This window comes from Panthera pardus, unplaced genomic scaffold (assembly GCF_024362965.1).
Source record: "Panthera pardus isolate Hobbes unplaced genomic scaffold, ASM2436296v1 HiC_scaffold_25, whole genome shotgun sequence".
Lineage (NCBI taxonomy): Eukaryota > Metazoa > Chordata > Mammalia > Carnivora > Felidae > Panthera > Panthera pardus.
In genome coordinates this window covers 64,249,603-64,265,224 of record NW_026526821.1, presented here as the reverse complement: position 1 = coordinate 64,265,224, position 15,622 = coordinate 64,249,603, and the positions used below count along the sequence as shown (strand labels likewise).

General features: G+C 47.9%; 1 protein-coding gene across 2 annotated transcripts in view; it reads right to left on the bottom strand.

Annotated features, from left to right (window-relative positions):
- Positions 1–5,092: 5,092 nt before the first annotated feature.
- The window catches only part of SIX3 (SIX homeobox 3), a 101,082-nt gene continuing 90,552 nt past the window's right edge, over positions 5,093–15,622 (bottom strand). The window contains exon 4 of one of the 2 annotated variants that reach the window (XM_053890652.1): positions 5,093–5,674. In XM_053890652.1, coding sequence (XP_053746627.1) covers positions 5,585–5,674 — 90 coding nt within the window. In that variant the 3' untranslated portion in view covers positions 5,093–5,584. Of the gene's footprint in view, positions 5,675–12,733; positions 12,981–15,622 lie in introns of those variants that run through there. The other variant, XM_053890654.1, reaches the window with a different exon arrangement.

Genomic DNA, 15,622 nt, shown 5'->3' with positions numbered 1-15,622 from the left:
AGAAGCCATGATAATCTAGTGTGAGCCAAAGTTACATGGGAATAGAAATTATAAGTAACAGAAGCCAGACGCAAAGAGTTATCAGGAGGGGAATGGAAAAGACACACCCGACGAGGCAGAAACACAGGCCGCTTATGGGAGAGGACCCTGGTCCAGCTCCCTCAGTTCGAGACCACATTCTGGTCCAGGCTAGGAGTATCCTTCAGATAAATCTCTTCTCTCGAGGTAACTCGAACAAGTCTCTGTTTCTTACAACCACTAAAACCTAACTATTGCCTCTGTGCTCCTCAGGCTTCTCCTGATTGGGCATCAGGACTAATGGGGGGCCCCGGACCATCAGCAGGAGCAGGCCCCGGACTTTTAACTCAAGTCGTTGCCCTGCACTTGTCGTCTGGGATCCAAGGTAATCCAACAAGCACATACACTGAGCACCTGGGAGGCCCCGTGCAAGACCTGGCAGAGCTAAAGATGAGGAAGAAAGTCCTTGCCTGGAAGGAGCTTGTGACCTAAATAGGGTGGGAGGGTGTGAGAAACACACAGGACCAAGTCCGTACAAAACACAACAGATCAGTGTGTCAGAGAAGGAAAACAACGCTGTGGAGTTTCGGGGGGAGTTGTGGTCACCTTAGGATGTGGGGTTCAGGAAAGCCTGCCCCACTTTGCTGGGGATGCGCACGAGGAGTGTAAGATATATGCAGATTGCTGTTGCAGAGCTTGGCAACCGAGGGGATACGAGGGGTGAGGAAGGCAGAGGGTGACGCTGAGATTCCAAGTGACATTGTCAGCTTAAGAGGGAAGACGTTGGTGATGGGTTCGGGACACCCTACCTCAAAACATGGCACCTTGGCATATCGGGTATCTTCAGCAGAAGGAGTTTAAAGGAAAATAGCAGAAGCAGGAAGGTCACTCCGACCTCCCCCACCTAGTCCTTCTTCCCTGAAACATGTCACAAAACCCCCATGTGAACAGGTCCCCTCCCTGCACCAGGAGGAAGACATTCTTACCACTGGAGACAGAGAATTTGAGGCCCAAGAAATCTGTTCGGACAAATCGGGTTAAACCAACCCTTATCTTCCTAGTAACTTCACCGCCCCCAGCAAACCCCTCTGCCTCGTGGATTCTTCACAAGTGTGTTGTTTCTTTGTCTACAAGGCGTGAAATCTTCCCGCTCTGGCTGCTTCCTCATTCTCCTATAAAGGCTCTGGGGCACATGTAAAACTTTAAGAACATTTGTGTGCTTCTCCCCCTGTTAATCTGTCTCTGTCAGTTCAATTTTCAGACCCACCAGGGACTCCAGGAGGGTGGAGGAAAGCATTCGCCTCCCCTGCACTGGGGAGTGGGAAGGAGCTGATGAGACATTTGGCGTGTGGAATGCGTGATTTCAACCAGCAGACGACAGGGCAGAGGGGAGATCCACCCGACAACGAGAAAGGTGGGTCCGGGATTTAGAACAGAGAGTAGATTTAGGAATCTGGAGGAAGGAGTCCCTCTGCAGGGAAATAAAACTGAGGAAGAAAATGGGAATGCTGTGTGGCTGAAGAGACCTGACCCGGAAGAAGGGAGGAAGGGAAAACGAAAGGAGGGGTAGCCACGGGACTGCGTGGACAGCCTCGGGGAAGGGACAGCATCTCAATGAGAAGGGGTGTCTTCACCCTTCCAGGAGCCCCTGCTGGAGGGGTGGGAAGGAGGGGAGGGGGGAAGGGCAGTCGTTTGAGGAAGACATGAGCAGACAAGTTGCAAGGAGCCAGGACAGAGGAAGGAGGGAAGGCGCAAGGAGGCACCTGTATAGTGAAGGTCAAGCAACTGAACTCCGGGAGCGGGGGCGGGGGGGGGGGGGGGGTGCAGCAAGCGCGTACCTACAAACCTCGTCCTCCACCATGTGGGTTTGGAGCAGGGTCGGGGGGAAGAGAGGATGAGACCCAAAGAACAGCTCCTGAGCAGGACGGAGTATGCATGTCATAGGCCGGGAGCCAGTTTCCCACCAAGATGTCACATTCTCTAAATTCATCTCATTGCAGCCCCTGTAGGCTTTCCTTTAAAAATTATTTGTGGGTTTTCTCGGGTGCCTGGGCGGCTCAGTCGGTGAATCATCCAACTCTTGATCTCAGAGTCGTGAGTTCAAGCCCTGCATTGGGTTCCACTCTGTGTGTGGAGCCTACTCACAAGAAAGTGTTAAAAATTATTTGTGGATTTTCTACTTTTATAAACAGTTCCTTGTTTGTTTGTTTGCTTAAGGACACAAGGGGTGGCTCATTGGTTGAGCATCTCACTTGGGCTCAGGTCATGATCACTGGATTCATGAGTTCGAGCCCCACATCAGGCTTGCTGCTGTCAGCTCAGAGCCTGCTTCAGATCCTCTGTCTCCCTCTCTCTCTACTCCTCCCCTGCTCACGCTCTCTCTCAAAAATAAATGAACTAAAAAAGAAAAAAAAAAAGGATTCAAATAAGACAAGAAGAAAACTGTGCCATAAACCCTCCCTCCTCAAAGATGAACACATGTTCATGTTTTTTCCACAAGTCAACACACACAGAAACACCTCTCGAGAAAAAAAAAAAAGATCAAAATATACACACTAATGGACATTTTTTTAATTGAGCATATTGTGGAGCTTTTCCAAGATAAGTACACATAGATCCACCTCATCTTGTAATAATCATGCCATGTTCCATTGTGTAGATTACTGGACCACCGTAGTTTATTTAACTAATTCCCTATTGATGGACAGTTAGGGGGCTCCAACGGTATGCTACTGGGAATCATGTAATGAATATATCTATTTCTTCCACAGTTGTGTGAGTATTTCCATAGGATAAATTCCTTATATGTGGAACTTCTGGTTGAAAGGGTAGGGACATTCTAAGTTTTATGGATAATGCCAAATTGCTCTCTAAAAACATGCCAGTTTACTCTTCTGTCCCCAGCCTGGAAGTTTCCATTGTCCCCACACCCTTGCCAAATGGGGGTTTAGCAGTATCTGTCGTCTTTCCTACTCTGATAGGAAAATGTAAAAACTGCCCTTGTTTTCATTTGCCTTATTCATAATTGGAGAGACTGAACATCTTTTCATAAGATTTGAACATTTGTAATTTACCTTCTACTCGGGGAATTTCTACAAATATTCTTTTCCAGTTTTTGTAATGAGTTGCTGGATGTTTTTCCCTACTCCCAGGAAGACAATATTTTAAGAGAGGTACACAGAGGTCTGTACTAGGAAACATTTCTTTTTTTTTTTAATTTTTTTAAACATTTATTCATTTTTGAAAGACAGAGAGAGACGGAGCGTGAGCAGGGGAGGGGCAGAGAGAGAGGGAGACGCAGAATCCGAAGCAGGCTCCAGGCTCCAAGCTGTCAGCACAGAGCCTGACACGGGGCTTGAACTCACGGACTGCGAGATCATGACCTGAGCTGAAGCCAGACGCTTAACTGACTGAGCCACCCAGGGGTCTCATGTGCTAGGAAACGTTTTTAAACCGTTTTGTGTATCCAGAGAGCCATACTACCTTCAACAGTGAGTACTTCCTGGATACTCATGGCGGCAAGGAAGATAGCTCATGCAATAGAAACACACATAATATTGTCTACAAGACTGAACTTGAACATTAGAGATATCGGTGTTAGCAACAGAGATGTGCAAGTTTGGAAATGATGTATTACCTCGGATTCAAGGAAGGAGAAGTTTGACGTGGACACCAGCTGGTGACACAGAAGCAGATTGGAGGGTGACACAAAACCAGGACAGACTGCTGCCTGGAACCCCCTCCCTGAGAGTTATAGCAATTCCAAGCTTGGAGGAAGTGGTATTAACCATCAGAGCATGGCTGCCATTGTGCATGCCCATGATGTGCCATTGACTGTTGCTGCTAATGTGTTTGGGTTAGAAGTTTAAGAAACTGCATATTAGTTTATTCCTTTGTTGTCCTTATAAAGTCCCAAGTATCCTTTCATGTTTTATCAAGGGCTGAGACCTGAACTCGGGCAAAAATGCATGTGTGCGATGCAGGAATAGCAATGGCCAACAGTTTTTGTCACCACGCTGATGCCCAGAGTAGACAGGAAAGACACTCAGATGGTTCCAGAGCAGTGCCTGTTCCCATGCGAGTGTATCCCCCATTTTTACAAATGAGACAAGGGGCCATTGTCTGACCCCCTGGTACCCTGGACCACATACCCAATAAATATTTGTTAATTAAATTGAAATCTTGATGTGGTATACACCCCAAGGAATCAAGAAGCCATAAAAGTTTAAAACTAGACCTAACACTTGAATTGCTAAAGTCAAGGACACAGGTTCATTCTATTTTGTTCCTGGACATCATTTCTCCCTAGGAGACAGTTTTTCTTCTGACAATTTCCTTTTTTCTTTTAATTTTTTTTAACATTTATTTATTTATGAGAGGCAGAGAGAGACAGAGCATGAGTAGGGGAGTGGCAGAGAGGGAGGGAGACATAGAATCCGAAGTGGGCTCCAGGATCTGAACTGTCAGCATAAAGCCCGATGCGGGGCTTGAACCCACGAACTGTGAGATCATGACCTGAGCCAAAGTCAGCTGCCTAACCGGCTGAGCCACCCAAGCGTCCCTCTTCTACCAATTTTCAATCACTTCCTCACCCAACACACCCTTATTCCCTCCCTTCTGGAGTTGAGACCAAAGAAAGGCGCTCCCTGCAGCTCTTCAGTTTGGTTGTGATTGACCAGCCGGTCCTTCCAAAGTGCTGGCTGGTTGGGGGGCTCTCTCTGGCAGCTGATGAGTCCACATGCACTGCCTGATTCTGCTGCTTTCTCCAAAGCGAGTGACCGAAAACATGCCTTTTCCAACAAGGAAAGTATGTACGATTCGGTTCCCAAGTCATGTTTCATGTTTACAACGGTCTTCTCATCATCGTTAGTTGGATTAAATTTAGTGATTACAAAGATTTTTGTTTTTATCAATAATACCCTTGATCTTGAAAAACAAGAGCAATTTAAACAGACCCAGATGCTTTAAACTCCACCACATGTTTGTTGTATTTTTTTTTTTAATCGCATTGTATTTGAGGCTGTCACTTAAATCAATTAAAGATGAACGTTATTCCTATGGCCACGTTTCCCTGGCTTCTCACACTAAACCTTTCCTGTTTCTAGTTATTCAGTGGCAGAAGCCTCGAAGAAAAACGTTTAATGTTAATTATTATGTGGTCCCCCCAAACTCTTGTGAACGGGTAGGTTCCCCTACCAAAGCCCATGAGAGGTAATCCCAGGGGGAAATTACCCTGGCCCTGCCAAGTCATTGGATTTTAAGTCACTGCTCTGTTTATCTCCTTTCAGCAAACGTTCCCCCCCCCCTTTAAAATGGATCATTTAGTTTCATTATTATCACTACGATTATCAACAACTCTTTCTGTCAATGTAATTCAACCAAGACTTACCGAGTGTCCCCTGACTTTCTGTAAACATTTCCTCCATCTGTAAATCGAAGCAGCTCCAGTGACTCTGGTCATGCGGCAGTGAATTCTGGGAGCTGGATGGGGGGTGGGGGTGGGGGAAGGCATGCAACAATAAAGCAGCAGGCTGTGCGTATAATGTAAAAAGAAGGTGGCTTGGCATCAGGGGATGTGAATTGAATCCTGACCTTGGCATCCATCGGTGACCCTTGGGCATGTGATCTGACCTCGTTTGAGTTTTCGTTTTCTCACCTGTGAAAAAAACACATACGTAAAAGACTTCTTGACAAAACACTCCTCCAGACACGTGGGTGGGTAGCAGTTGTGTAGAGGCTCCTGCAACAGTGGGCCAGCACGGGGCCAGAGCTGTGTCCTGTTTGTGCAAGATGGGTCCTTCTCTGAGGAACGAGGTTCCCCCTGGGGGCCTCAGGTCTGGCCAATAAAGGGAGCCTGAGGAGCTCTGGCCAGAGCTGGGAGGAGCAAAGACATGTGAGAGCGCCCTTCCGGGTGGAGATGGGGATCTGGTGCTAAAGAAAGTCAGCAAGGGGCCTGCAGAGGTTTCCTGACCCTTGGGATGAGGATGAAGAAATAAATCTCTCCTTGGGATCCTCCTGGGAATGACGCAGGACCCTTGGCCCCTTTCCTCTCCAAGCCAGCCAGGTTTCTTTTATTTTCTGGGCTTATTTCCCTTTTGTCCTTCCTTAAGATTTACAGAATCCTTTTGAGAAATTCCAGTTGTCACCACTAAGGGCAGTTCAGAGAAAGGGTTTGTGCCCCCACTGGGCTGGCTCATTCAAACAGCAGCCCCTGCTCCTGGGCCCAACAAGGCAGGAAGAGTGGGGATCAGGTTGGGAGAGCCCAGGGATGACTCACGCAGACAGACCAGGGCCTCGTGCTCCCAACTGCTCCTCCCACCTGGAGAGGTGAATCCATCTGGAGGTTTATTTTTGCTCATTTTTTAAAAATGTTTATTTCTTTATCTTGGAGTTCTATTTTATTACAAGAGGCAGAACTGTCTCACCCTCTTTCCCAGTCTCACTTCCCAGATACCCCAGTCCCCAACACCCAAGTCAGCTAACAGCCCCGGTTCCACGCTCAGCTGGGGCCAGACACTCTGAACTGTTTCCAGCGGTGGGGAAGGGTTGCCTGGAGCCATCGGGACTCTTTCCCAGGCCACAGGATGACCCAGCGCACACGCTGGTTGGCTAAAGTGAGACTGGAGCCTGTGGCCTGGAAAAACACTTCTCTGGCTTGTAGGCTCAAAAGTCGGTCTCACCTTTGATCTCTCAGATTGGGCTCCAATCAACGGAGTGAACCAGCCCCTTTGTGATGTAATCACTCCCCCCACCTTTTTTAAAATTTCTTTTAAAGTGTATTTACTTATTTTGAGAGAGAGACAGAGAGAGAGCATGTGAAAGAGGGGCAGAGAGAGAGAGGGAGAGAGAGAATCCCAAGCAGGCTCTGTGCTGTCGGTGCAGAGACTGATGCAGGGCTTGATCTCACGAACCGTGAGATCCACGTCCTGAGCCGAAATCAAGAGTTGGAGGCTTAACCAACAGAGCCCCTAATCACTCCCCTTTGTGATGTGAAGGGCTGGATAAAAGTGAACTAAACACGGAGGCTGGGGCCGTGTTCCAGAAATCAATTTGCTGCTAGGGGTCAAGTGCCTTCCACTGAATGTCAAAAGGCCACTTAAAGATCAGCAGAACCCCCCTTGTCATCTGTGTTTGTTTTCTCTGTGCTGCGAGGAGCCTGGTCGGTAGGAACTCTCATGGTTGCAGGCAGCCGGCTTCCAACTCCTTAAGCCCGAGTTGTAATAATCACAGCAGCTAACAGCCTTTGTTTTTCTCTAGAACATAATGTATGCCAGACACAGATGATCTCCTAAAATCCTTGCAATCAACCCATGCATTTGGTCTTCTTTTCATCGTTTTGATAAGGAAACTGAGATTTAGAGAATGTGATCTGCCCAAAGTCACACAGTGGGGGGCGGGGGTGGGGGGGCCGAAGGCAAGATGCAGGGGAGGCCCTGGCCTCCTCGTCACTACCCACACTTCAACCGTGGCTGGTGTGAGTTACGTCTCCTGTGGTCACTGGTACCAGACACAAACAGTGGCTGGCTAAAGAAGTAAACAAATAAATACAGGAGTAAGGAGAGGGCTTAGCCTTTACTGGAAGATCTCTAGAAGGCTCTCAGAATCCAGTGGAGAGCTGCACCCCCAGGCAGGGAGGAAGCAGGGCAGCTGGGAGCCTGAGCAGGGTCGGTGGCCCTTCTGTCCACAGCACTTGGTGCCAACTCTCATCTTCAGTGGTTCAAAGCTTCGAAACCTCTAGAAAAAGAAGTCAGAGATCCCCACTCGGTCAGGTGTACATCCTGGACCAATCAGCTTTTGCCCACAGGCCAGGGGCAGGAGCAGGCACAAGGATGCCAGGAAGGGGTAGGACAAGAAGTTCCTACAGAAAGAAGGTCATTGTGAGCCAAGAAGGACAATGATGATATCAGAAAAGGTGACCGAGAAGGACCATGAAATCTTCCTACACATAGGGAGTCAGCAAACACAGAAATCTAACATGACTGCTGGCGGGCATTTGGGCCCCCATGAGGTAGACCTGTCTGACCCCATCCAGCCTTACCGGGTAGGTTCCCTCTGCCCCCAGTCTCTCCATCACCTTTATAAGGCTACCTTGTCAGTGCCTTTGCTTAGTTGGTGCCCCCATGCCTAATGTATCCTCCCTCCTCTCCAGCAACCCAAACCTTCCTCATCCTTCAAGGGAGGTCCCCATCCTCCAAGAAGCCTTTCTTGGCCCTTGTGCTCCTTGCCCCCCCATCACTGTCCTGCCTCCTATAAACACCTATACCATCTAATCTGTACCTTACATCTTACTATTTAGCCCTGTTCTATATTATTTATTGTTCTTATCTATTTCTTGGTCTTCTCTCTGCCCATTTGAATAGACTCTTTGAGAGAAGAGACCTTATTTTCTCCATTTCTTATATTGTCTCTGTATAATATAGTGTAGGACTGAACACCATAATAAAAATAACCACAAAAATAATAGCTCTCTTTTTTTATTTTTCTTTTAAATGTTTATTTTTGAGAGAAAGAGGGAGGAGCATAGAAGGGCAGAGAGAATGGGAGAGAGAGGATCCAAAGCAGACTCTGTGCTGACCACAGAGAGCCTGACGCAGGGCTCGAACTCATGAACCATGAGATCACGACCTGAGCTGAAATCGGCACTTAACCAACTGAGCCACCCAGGTGCCCCAATAGCTCCCTTTGTACAGCCTTTCAGAGGCTTTTTTTTTTTTTTGTATATTATTTCATTTGCTCATCCCAACAAGTCTACAAATTAGGAAATGAAAATAATATACTCCTGACTCAGCCACATGATGCCTGGGGCCTCAGCCGGAGGCTAAACTCATCTGGTGGCTGGTGCTGGCTGCCAGCTGAGATTCCACTGAGGCTGTCGGTTAGAACACCCCCCATGTGCCCTCTCCATGTGACCTGGGCTTCTTCATGACATGGCAGCCTCAGGGTAGTTAGACTTCTTACACGGTGGCCCAGGGCTCCAAACGTGAGTGTCCCAGAAGAACTAAGGAAATGATGTGGACTTTTCTGAACTAGTCTCCGAGGTCATGCAAGGCCACTTTCTACTGCATTCTACTGGTCACAAGTGAGTCACTAAGATTGGCCCAGATTCAAGGCAAAGGCACATAGGCCCTCACTTCTCAATGACAGGAGTGTCAGAGAATTTGCCCAACATGTTTTAAAATTGCCTCAATTTCCCATTGGACAGATAGAAAAACTAAGGCCCAGGAAGGGTAAGTGAGCTTTCATAAGCCTATGCAGCTGACTGGAAAACAGCAGAGTCAAAGGCATCCCAGCTCCCTCAGCAAGTGTCATTCTCCTGTCTGCACTTGACAGGTGATATATTAATGGAGAATCTAGGGCAGGTGGCAGCAAGGTCAAGAAGGAGGGGGAGCGGGGCACGCGGGTGGCTCAGTCAGTTGAGTGTCCGACTCTTGATTTCCACTCAGGTCATGATCTCACGGTTCATGAGATCGAGCCACGCATCAGGCTTTGCACAGACAGTGCAGAGCCTGCTTGGGATCCTCTCTCTCCCTCTCTGTCTGGTAAATAAATAAACTTAAAAAAAAAAAAAAAAAGGAGGAGGGGGAGGGCCCAGTGGTCTTCTCTGCTCCAGTGGGCTCCTTGGATCCCTCTGACCATTTTGAACTCTAACCTGTGTGAGAGGTACCCACTTTCTTGGTGCTGAGAAACAACTCTCTTAGATAACTAGGAAATAAATAAAATGAGAAGCTCTCCGCCAAATGTGCATGCTGTATATTGAGGAACATAAAGAGAATAGATCTGTCTGTGGCCTATTTCAGGGTCCGGGGAGATAATCATGCAAAAGAGACTGGGGCTGAAGCCTGAGCTGGAGGCTGGAGGCTGGGGACTGGGCTGCAGCTGGAGATTAAGTGCTGGAGGGCTGAGGCTGGGGAGTAAGACTCGGCACTGGAGGCTGGGACCCAGGAGTGGAGGTCTCTGACTGCTTCACTTTTCCAATATGGTCTGACGCTCAACCCACGGTCTGCATGCTTATTCACACATCTGCTCAGCACTTGCCTGCAATCACTTAAGTTTTATTATTGGACTTGTCACCATATTAATGTAGCTGTACGCTTAAATTGATGGTAATTGTAAGTTTCCTGAAAAACCTTGGGTTTTTTGCAAGTATTAATTAACTGATTCACTTACATTAAAAACAATTATGTAACCGCAGACCTGCCTCCCTAGCTCTTCATGTCAAAGATGGGGGTTTCACGTAATGCGTAAAATATGTCGATCAAAATTTCACAATTAAGGTCAATTTTCATTTGGAAAGTAAAGATAATTAACCGACTCACACCTGTAATCTCCTGACATGTTTCAATTAAGAAAATGATTCTTTATAAACTTTGCAATCTGGACACTCAGAGAACATGTTAATACAGCTACTGATAAATATAATCATTAACAAAATAAATCAGGACCCCTGGCTGCAAATCTGAGGGGGCATCTGTTTTCATGGTAAGCCAATGACGCTAGAATTTGGGAATGCTTGTACAAAGGCCCAGCTGGGTCCTTAAGAAGCTGAGGAAAAAAACACCAGTGGCATTCTCTGGCCTGCCCCCGCGGTGAAGCCCTTCCCACAGAAGCTGAACGTGTAAAGGTTTTTCACTCTTCCTCTGTTGCTTCCTAGCTGTGTGACTCTGGGCAAGAGACTTGATCTCTCTGAGTCTCTGTTGCCTCATTTATTACCTGAAAAGAAATGGTATCAATCTCACACTGCTGCTGGAATTGTACATGAACTGATATCTAGGCAACATGCTCAGCACTATGGCCAGTGGTAGAACTCAGTAAAAAGGAGATGCTTTGGGTTCGTTGAGCCCAGGAGGGGAGGCGAGGAGAGGGAGGTGGGAATCTCTAGCTATAGAAACCTGGGCAAGCCCAGTCCTGTCTCCACCCCTGCGGATGTCGATGTCCCATCTGTGGATGTCCTTCCGGGTGGCCCTCTGTGACCTCTCCCCCAGTGTGATGGGGTGAGATGCCAGCTCCCCAGCCCCATGCTCCCTCACACATGCTGGGAGGGGCTCCTAAGCCCCTCATGGGCAGTTGAACCCCCCAAACGATAGACCTGACTCCTTGAGACCCATCTGCAGAGTCATCCAAAAACATTAACTTCTAGATGTGTGCAGGTGACAAGATACGGGGAAGAGAACCTGCCCAGCTCAGGCCCACCCCCCACCAAATCTCCCCAAGTCTCTAAATGAACTTGGCCCAGCCCAGCCTCCCAGCCTTTGATTCTTCATCAGGAAATGGGGCTGATTAGAGGAACTCCAAGGTCCCTTGTGCTCCCCAGTTATATATACTTTTGTTTTCCTTTCTTACCTCCTTCAGAATCTATTTTATTGTTTTTTACAAAGTCGAAGACTCAACAGAAGTGTTTGACATTCTTTTTTCTAAAAAGAAGACATTTGACCCCTTGGACTGGGGCTTTGATATGTCTCCAGTAATGGGGCGGGCTTTTTCCCCTGACCCAGTCACGCCACATGACTGTGAATTTGTCTGGGAAATGATCTCTCATAGAGGTTCAGTGCCCAGTGAGGTCTCATGGGGTAGATGAGGATCCAGACAAGGAGCCTGGGGGCAGGGATCAGCCCTCCCCCTGTGAGGTTGCCAGACCAGCAGACTCGAAAGCAAGAGTTGGGAAGGGCCTTTCCCCACGGACCCTCAGTGAGTGGTGAGCAGCAGAGAGGAGGGAGGTGCTCTGCCACACCGGATTAATCCAGTTCAACATCTCTTTCTAGGACCCCTTTGCCTCTATACTCTCAGCAGAAGGCATCGCCATTAGAATAAAGCAACTGTGGTCGACTAAGTTCTCATTGTCACAAAGAAAGCCCCCTCTGCACACTAGTCACACTATTCTCCCCCTCCTGGGAGTCTGTCCACTCGCTCTCCTGCCTGACACCAGCAGCTGCCGAACCCAGCAGGATGGCAGGAGTGGTAGGATTTAAGGTCAAAACTCCCGGAACCCACCCTGAACCCACCCTTACCATTGATTCTCATGCGGTCCCCCAAAGGCAGCTGTTGCATAAATCCCCTGGCTCCGAGGAGGCTGTGGGGCAGCAAAGAAGGCTGCAGGGAGAAGAGCTTCTGACTGAAAGCCATGAGCCCCGGATTCTTTTGTCCATCTATTCAACAAAAGCTAGTGAGAGTCAACCAAGTGCCAGGCACTTTTCTAGACACTGAGGTTATAGAGGTGAGCAAAACAAATACGAACCCCACCATCACGGAGCTTACATTCTAGTAGTAGTCTGGCAGAGGCCATAAAAGAAACAAGTAAATAAAGCAGAGAATATGGAGAAAAATAAAACAGAGAAGATCCCCAGGAATGGGAGGTGTGCTTTTTCTTTTTAAATTTTTTTTCACACTTATTAATTTTTGAGAGACAGAGCTTGAGCAGGGGAGGGACAGAGAGAGAGAGAAAGAGACAGAATCTGAAGCAGTCTCCAGGCTCTGAGCCATCAGCACAGATCCCAACATGGGGCTCGAACCGTGAGATCATGACCTCAGCCGAAGTTGGACTCTTAACCTACTGAGCCATCCAGGCACCCCAAGAGTATGCCGTTTTTAATAAGTGATCCGGGACCGTCTCTTTGAGAAAGTAACATTGGAGCAAAGACCTGACATAGGTGAACTTCAGTCTTTTTTTTTTAATTTTTTTTAATGTTTATTTATTTTTGACAGAGAGAGAGAGAGAGAGACAGAGCATGAGTGGGGGAGGGGCAGAGAGAGAGGGAGACACAGAATCTGAAGCAGGCTCCAGGCTCCGAGCTGTCAGCATGGAGCCAGACGTGGGGCTTGAACTCACAGACCACAAGATCATGACCTGAGCTGAAGTCAGACGCTTAACCGACTGAGCCACCCAGGTGCCCCAGGTGAACTTCACTCTCGACTCTCACCAGTGGATCCGTGGGGAGGTGGGAAAATCACTTTCCTCCTGGGTTTTCCTGGAAAATAATCAAACAAATGGGCTAACCTTAAATCAGTAACTTGCAGACATTTTTCCCCCTGTAGCAGGCACCTTTAGGGAAACAAAGAATTTACCCAAAGCCCTATAGATTAGGATAAAAGACAATGAGGACAGACCACCCAGTTAAATATGAATTTCCAGGAAACAATGAGTCTTTTTTTTTTTTTTTTTTTTTTGGTATATCCCAAATATTGCATGGGATGTCTTCACACCAAAAAGTATTTATTATTTATCTGAAATTCAAATTTAACTGGGCATTTTGTCTTTGTGTTTGCTAAATCCTGCACCGTGGGAGCAGGGGAATCACTTCTCAGCGCTCTGGAGCTCCGCTGCCCAGCAGCCTCCCTGAGCCTCAGTTTCTCTGTGGGCAAGGCTTGGAAGGTATCGCAGAGAGATAGTGATGGATCTTCAAGGGAAGAATGAGTGATCACCACATTCCAGAGCTCAGCCTGATGTAAATCCCAGGCCAGGAGCCCTCGGATCTGAAAAAGGTTTCACTAAAATACCCAATGAGAAAGCTTCCGGCCCAACGCCTGGTGGCAGCGGGTGCCCAGAAACTGTTTTGTTTGGGTCTTGTTTTCTGGAAAATCGCCTTGCCTTCTCCCAGGCCAGGCTTTCTGAAGGCCAACTTCCGGTCCATTTATCCCAGATGGCCCCTTAGCTCCACAGGGCCAGGAAAGGGTTGACAGAACATGTTACTGAGTCTGGGAAAGAACCCAGCAGAGTTTGGTGGTTTTCTCTCTTCCCGGAAGTTTGCTCATTCCTGGGCCGGTGGCTGAGCTAGGTTTGGCCCTTTCACCTTCATTTGTCTTGGAAGGGCTGGCCTTGGACTATCCCACCCAGTGAGCACTAAATTGGAAAAAACGGTGACTTTTTTTTTTCAATTTTTTCTTCAATGTTTATTTATTTTTGAGACAGAGAGAGACAGAGCATGAACAGGGGAGGGGCAGAGAGAGAGGGAGACACGGAATCTGAAACAGGCTGCAGGCTCTGAGCGGTCAGCACAGAGCCCGACGCAGGGCTCAAACTCACAGGCCGTGAGATCATGACCTGAGCCGAAGTCGGACGCTTAACCGACCAAGCCACCCAGGCACCCCAAAACGGTGACATTTTTTAATGAAATGCAAAAACCCCTCAAGGCTAGATAAAGAGCAGAAATGTGAACTGCAAAATATCCGATGATTCCTGGCAGGTCCTGGAAACGGTCTCTTAATGGCATGAAGGAGAAGCAAGGCTTCTCCAGAGCCCGCAGCTTCAGAACATGCTGGAAGCAGCTGGGACTTCTCAGCTGGCAGCAAGCGCTTGTTTTGTCCCTGGGGTAAAATCAGTAGCCAAGGCAGTCTGCTCTCAATTACCTGCCCTGTGGCTTATCTGAGGTGGGATAACATCAGCATGAGGGAGAGGAGAATTGGGGACAGAGGGGAAGGGGTGAAGGTGGCTCTGACCTAGCACATGAAACCAAGACATGTGTACTGGCTCTGGCTTTCTCGAGCTGTGTGTCTTTGGGCAAGTAACCGGCCTTCTCTGGGCACTGGTTTCCTCAACTTAAAATGGAGACACTTGGATGAAATCATTTGACGTTTCCTCTCACCTCCGAATGAAGAAATAGAACATGTTATGGGAGCCCGTCGCAGAGCTCAGGCCTCTCTCTCAAAAGGCAAAGAGATAAGAGTCCCAGGGCCGTTCTCAGTACAACTAGAGGTACTAAGTTACCTGTCACCAATCCTCCCACTTTCTGTAGCAACAAAATCCACGTGGCTAATCGGTATGTCCAATTCAGGGGACCCTACACGTCCCTTCACGACTGCATGTGTGAGTGCTTGTGCGTGTGTGTCTGTGCGTGCATGTATGTGCCTGTGGAGTGTAAATGTCAGGCAAGCGTCCCACTATGCATTGTTTCTGCTCAAGAAAAGACTGCCAAATGGGTAGTTTATCCTGGAAACAGCCCGGAATATCTCACTATTTCCCCAACTATGTGTTGTGTGGCCTTTTAATTTAGCCCTCATTCCAAATGCATGACACATCCTTTTGACACCTTAAAGAAATGTTTCTCAGATGGCAGGCAGGGCACAGCAGCTCCAGGCTGCAAAAGGAAAACACACGGCCCTGAAAATTAAAAGTGATTTAGGTCCTCTCCGGAAATGCCTTCCTTCAGGCTACTTGATGTGGTCATTTATTAAGTGACTTAATCAGGAACGTAACGCAATCTCAGAGCGATTAAGGCCCTTTCTGGGCACTCCTGGATCCTCCCAATTATGAGTGGGGGGGTCATGCATTCATAAAAGGACTATCAGAAGAGAATCGTTTCCTAGGGCTAAGGAATGGTTAGCTGCTCAGCTAGAAAAGCCCTGTGTTGCTGAGAAACAGTTAAATCACTAACTCCGGGGAAACGTCCCTCTGATTGAATTTAAGCAGTTGTTAACATGGTTTCACTTGCCCCACACTTGCCTCGTCACTTGCGACGAGTTAAGGTTAGAGAACCACAGCCCATCAGAGTATAAGGAATTCTCGAAGCTCTCCTTGTCCACGCTTGCCATCACTCCGCCAAGGAAGCACAGAGAATGACAGTGCCTAAGGCCATGTACCTTGTCTTTGCAGATCTGGGACCAGCACCCAGTC